A 5669-nucleotide genomic window follows, 5' to 3' on the forward strand; every position below is an offset into this window, starting at 1 on the left:
ATAATTTGTTTATATTGATGTATTGTTGTTATTTGAAATAAATTTGTACTTTATAATAAATGTAATTATATTGTTAAGTAATAAATGTATTTTCTTTGTATTATCATTCTTTAGTATTTAAATAAATAAATAAATAAATAATGTGTTTTTAATTTTGTCCTTAGTTTTCTTGAACAACAGTAAAGAATAAAATAGCATAAATACTATAAAAAGAGCTGAAGTAATCCCGCGCTTTAATTCTGAACTTCGAAAAAGACCCGATGCAACTTATGCTCTCCTAATACAAATGTTGAAATTTATGAAAAATTTCGGTTTTGAGCCAAATACGAGGGTTAGTCTAAAAGTAATCGAAAAATTGTTTGAAATTTGGTTTCTCCATAACTTTTTGACCAGCCCTCGTATATGACGCAAAACTGAAAATTTTGTTAAATCTGAAAATTTGTATTAGGAGAGCATAAGTCGCAAAAGATCTTTTTCAAAGTATCAATGGTTTTTTGAAATTTGGTTGTTCCATAACTTTTTGACCNAAGTGTTTTATACTTTCATTACAAATCAAACTTGCTCCAGTAGTATATGCTTTAAGACTGTATCATTTAGGGATCTTTTTTATCATAATTGGTAGAAGTTTTGAATTTGAAATTTCAACAACTTTTTGAAAATTGAATTAAGCAATTCGACTTTTTTCATATATTCATTTATTTAACATTACAGAAATGCAAAATACAATTTAATGTGTAGTTTAATAGTTTAGTAATTTAGGCTGTTGTCCATTCAATGACGCTACAATCTTCCCAAACAAATTTTCCCTTGAGGCCGTGATTTTCAAGAGCGAGGTATAATGATGACCGGGCCCCTTCCTCAATAGTCAGAGGACCATCATGTCTCGTCAGGTCTGTATTAACACGCCCAGGGTGGCAGCAATTAACAAAAATATTTCTTGAAGGTGTTTCTGCATCAAACTCTCGCTGTTGTATAAATGTCAAAGCAGAAACACCCACTTTAGAGACTGCATAAGTAGAACTGCCCCATGTGTTAGAAGTATCGACCCCTTCCTTAGCCACTCTAATGATACTGTATTAAATTAAAAGGTACTTTTGAGAAGTAATTATACTCGCCTAACAAATTCCTGTATTAACTCATTAAGTTTAGGTACTGTTAATTTCGGATCTTTGAATTTGTCTCGAAGGATAGGAGATGGTAGTCGTGAAAGTCGTGCAGTAGAGCTTGATAAGTTAATAAATCTGGCATTTTGTCGTAAGATAGGGAATAAAACATTGCATACCTCTAATGTAGCAAAGTAATTTACTTTAACAGTATTTTCGGCTTTTTCTCCAAATGATTCTGTACCATTTTTCTACAATCAGTTACAAATGTTTATCGAACTGTTTGCAGTTTAAACTGTTTTGTATCCTACACTATAAGAAATTGCAGCATTATTGATCAATAAGTCAATACCACCATGTTCTCGAACAATGTCATCCCTTAATTTATTTATGCTTTCTTTACTTGTAATATCCAACTGGTGAAACAACGGTTTAAAACCGAGTTCATTCAATTTTTTAACTGCAGCCTCGCCTCTACCAACATTTCTAGCTGTTAAATACACCAAACCATCATATTTCTCACATAAACCTTTTACAATGGCGTAACCTATACCTTTATTACTACCTGTTACCTAAAATTATTGATTTTTTTACTTATATGGTAGGTATGAATAGCGAACAATTATTTGTTAACTTGCCACTGCAATATTTTTTAACGGTGTTGACATTTTACTAGACAATCTTTAAAACGAAATAATATAATTGTAGTCCACTTTGAATATTTAATGGATTAATGGTAATTATTGTTGTACATTGTTTTTATAGTGTTCTATCAGCAAGGTAATTGAAACTGATAAGCAATTAACAAAAACCGCACAAACAACGCTTCTAACAACTTTCGGTAAATCCAACAAGTTGTTATCTTTACCAAATAAAGATTGTGTACATTGGTTCAGTTTTCTTTTATAAAAATACGCAGTAACTTCTTCATATAATTTATATGTGTTTTTTATCTACTAGTGTCTGTTTAATTTTTTCGTCTGAGCAGTATATATTTCAGTTACTATTTATTAATATCTACCTTGTTTAAAATTAATGGAAACAAGTTTCTCATTGTGTGCGCTTAAGTTAACAAAGTGTCTTTAGTCTTTAAAAATATATAAAATGTAAACTTAAACTTCTATTTATGAATACATTTTTATATTTAATGGATTTTAGATACGGCTACGTCAATAGCACAAAAATAAAATATAGTAGCATAATCAGATTAGATCAGTATGTATAAAACTTCTTATTTTATTAATCAGTTAATTTTAAAATTAAAATTGATGAGGTCCTGAAATTACACTCTTTGTATGTCGTTTGTATATGCAACCCTTTTTAATGAGTGCTGTTATGGTCACATACTCTATTGCTCTAACTAAGAAAAACGTTTATATAGTTGGCTTGATTATAAATTTTTGTTTTAATCAATTTTAACTAGGGCATATGATTACTGTTTTTATTTATGCTAATGAGTATAAAATATTGTTAATTGTTTTCTTTCTTTTACAATCACTTCGAGTACATAGCAAATTTCCTTCGATAGTATATGCTTCAGAAATGTAATCCTTCATTAGGGATTTTCTTTATTTTTACTTTTGAACTGGTGAAACTTTTGAATTTGAATTTTCAACAACTGTCTGTTATTGAATAGGTTAATTCCAGTTAATTATTAAAGAACAGAAGGTCAGCTGATGAAGTAGAAATATGGAAGAAAATAAAACTATTCAAGAAATATTAAACTGCATGCAAAACATTCATTTTCCTTGTGGACTTGTGTATAAGAGTAAGTGGTCAATTTCTTTTATAAATAAACATACTTACCATAAAGACTTCTATACAAGAGTAAGTGGTCAATTTTTGTTGTAATTAAAAATATAGAACTAGTTTCTATTACTATTTTCTTTGACAGATTTCAATAAATTAAAAGCGTTGCTTTGTGCCGAAAATAATGAATTAGATCGAATATACTATTTGGTAGAATCGCTAACACCTGCCCTAAGGTTAAAATCAGCACTTCGATATGAAAGAGTAACAGAGAATGAAAATTATGAAATAAGTTCATTGCCATTGAATAAAGCCAATATTAATTTTAAATGTAATACAACAAATGTAATGGATAATGTTCAAAATCTCTTAAAAAGAATAGAAAATCTTCCAAGTGGTAAGTAGTTATATATATCTATTTATCTTACATATGTATATTTGGTTCTTAAGTAATAACTGTTTCTAGAATGGACACTAGTTCAAATTTCTTCACAATTAAATATCAAGGAAAGATTAGAAACTGGTCTTGATATGACCTATACAAATCCACTAGATATAATAGTCTTTAATTGTGGTCAAACTAAAATTAAACCATTTTGTGTTACTGCCGCTGTTCCAAAGGATGAAGTAGAAAATAAACCTATTGAAATATGCAGCGAAATGTGTTCAATAGTAAAAGACATTAAAAACGTCACAGAAAAATTTTTATTGAGCTATAAAGCTGGCCGGTTTAAAAATGCAACTGCAACAAAAACGTATAACGAAATGCGTTCAGAATTAGACAGTAGAATGAAGGTGAGTATTTGTATGTAGGTTAATTGAAATCCTTAAAAAATACTGTCAAGATACATCATGCAAAACATAGAAGCGATCATTTAGAGTAAAGTTATTGTTTTAAGTTTTTTTTGTTACTCTCATATTGGTATTATTAATGTTAATCTTAATGTTTTATATTAACAGGAAGTTATTAAGGTGGTACAGGATCGCTGGTTAGGCTTCTGGAGGTGTCTCCTAATTGGGAATTATGTTTCTTCAGAAAAGGAAGAAGAAATTACTAAAATTGTAGATGACTTCTTGAGCGAAATTAAAATGTATGTATGTATTTATTGGTAAAAGTGAATTTAATTGCAATTATAAAATATTAAATCAGTGATTAGTTCTGTTGCAGATAAAGTCAGAAATATTTTAAGGTATGTCATCAAAGGCACTTCACATTTATCAGTTAAAGAACTTAGAGATGCTATGAAGTATCTGTTTCCTGGCAAAGAAAAACTTTTTTATACTAAACTGGTAAAGAAAATTAAAGATTTCACCGAATCACACTATGTTGGTGCATTTAACTCCCAAAAAAGACATCCAGTAATACTTATTGTTGAAGAGGTGGAAAATTTTTACAATATCTTAATTACAAGTGCATATAATATATGTATTAATTTCAGTCTCTTGATGTTTTTCCATGGGAAATGCTGGACATAATCCAGGAACATTCTGTGTCGCGAATGCCTTCTTTTCATTTCACCTATGGATTATTTAAAGAACATGAAGATTCGATTATCAACGGCTTTAAAAGGAACATCTCATGTGATAAGGGGACTTATGTGATTAATCCCGGTTTAGATTTAAAGAAGATGGAAGTTCGTTTGACGAATTACTTTAAGTATTGGACGCCGCAATGGAAAACTGGCATAGTTGGGCGAGCACCTTCAGCAACTGAATTTGAAGAACTGTTAACATCAAACGATATTTTTGTGTAAGTTTACATCTTTCCTTCATAATGTTGCAATCAAAACAGTCTGCCTTTTAAATTAATTGGAAAGGTATATAATAGTTAAAAAAATACAGTAATTCACAATTCCTTCTGTTCCACATTGGGTTAAAATTAATGACAAAAATTTGTATCTGCCTTTTATCCCTATTCTACTGCTACTGTGTTGATAAATAGTAACTAGTTAAAAACAGGTACATAAGCCATAATTACATGATTTTTTATAGGTATTCTGGTCATGGAAGTGGGAGTCAATACCTTCCTGGTGATAAAATCCAACGCTTACGAGTAAACGGTGTTGTATTTTTATTTGGTTGTAGCAGCGTCAAACTGCAGTCATTGGGACCCCAAGTGGAAATGCACAGCTCCTTTCAAATGTATTTAATTGCTTGCAGGTAAATGTTTTGAGATATCAATATTTTATATTTTTATGACCTGCGATTTTGAGCCCATATGCTTTTAATTATAACGATTTGTTAAAATCGTAATTTTATTTATTCATTTAATTAATATAAACAGAAAATCTTATTTTGCCTCACAAATGAAGATGAGCAGTTCTTTTCTGAATTGTTTTTTGAAATTACTGAAATATCAAATAAATATTCATATTTTAATATTTTGGGTTTTTACTTATTTTTAACAAAACTGTTTGTTTAAATTTAAGAAAAAATATTCAGCTAGAGTCCCCATTCGAACCCGATATTCTATATTTAAATTTCAGATTACACTTTTCGACTGTTTCCTGTCTGTGAAAGTTTATTAATTTTTGAATGTTTCACCTGAAATTGATACAGTATAAATTTTCTATAACTGTGCCAAACAAGTCAGAAGCATTAGTAATTGCTAAGACAATTAACTGTGACATATTAATATAATTCTTTTCCTTTTTATTTAGGATATGAATATCTAAAAATGTCGGCAATTATTTTATTGTCTGTCTAATGATTTTACATTTATTCTAGTCCATGTGTTGTCGGGGCATTGTGGGAAGTAACAGATACAGACACAGATATTCTCTGTGCCGATTTTCTAAGTTTATGGATTCCATCAGA

The 5669-nt window shown here is 29.5% G+C and overlaps 3 protein-coding genes across 3 annotated transcripts in view; 2 read left to right on the plus strand and 1 right to left on the minus strand.

Moving 5' to 3' along the window:
• The window catches only part of LOC112905374 (trafficking protein particle complex subunit 2-like protein), a 1470-nt gene extending 1012 nt beyond the window's left edge, over positions 1 to 458 (plus strand). Inside the window, exon 5 of the mRNA XM_025977629.1 lies at positions 449 to 458. Coding sequence (XP_025833414.1) covers positions 449 to 458 — 10 coding nt within the window. The remainder of the gene's footprint in view (positions 1 to 448) is intronic.
• A 178-nt stretch (positions 459 to 636) lies between these two features.
• Positions 637 to 2173, minus strand: LOC108739399 (carbonyl reductase [NADPH] 1-like). Its single transcript, XM_018473289.2, has 4 exons — positions 1742 to 2173; positions 1415 to 1675; positions 1116 to 1354; positions 637 to 1062 (listed from the first exon to the last, which is right to left on the minus strand). The coding sequence occupies exons 1-4, from the start codon at positions 1769 to 1771 to the stop codon at positions 756 to 758; spliced, it is 837 nt and encodes a 278-aa protein (XP_018328791.1). The 5' UTR covers positions 1772 to 2173; the 3' UTR covers positions 637 to 755.
• Positions 2174 to 2739: 566 nt separating this feature from the next.
• LOC108739374 (separin) overlaps positions 2740 to 5669 on the plus strand; it is an 11626-nt gene continuing 8696 nt past the window's right edge. The window contains exons 1-7 of the mRNA XM_025977684.1: positions 2740 to 2871; positions 2998 to 3249; positions 3319 to 3647; positions 3813 to 3943; positions 4010 to 4232; positions 4292 to 4602; positions 4845 to 5012. Coding sequence (XP_025833469.1) covers positions 2793 to 2871; positions 2998 to 3249; positions 3319 to 3647; positions 3813 to 3943; positions 4010 to 4232; positions 4292 to 4602; positions 4845 to 5012 — 1493 coding nt within the window. The 5' untranslated portion in view covers positions 2740 to 2792. The remainder of the gene's footprint in view (positions 2872 to 2997; positions 3250 to 3318; positions 3648 to 3812; positions 3944 to 4009; positions 4233 to 4291; positions 4603 to 4844; positions 5013 to 5669) is intronic.

The sequence above is a fragment of the Agrilus planipennis genome, unplaced genomic scaffold (assembly GCF_000699045.2).
Source record: "Agrilus planipennis isolate EAB-ADULT unplaced genomic scaffold, Apla_2.0 scaffold25, whole genome shotgun sequence".
In the NCBI taxonomy this organism is placed as follows: Eukaryota; Metazoa; Arthropoda; class Insecta; order Coleoptera; family Buprestidae; genus Agrilus; species Agrilus planipennis.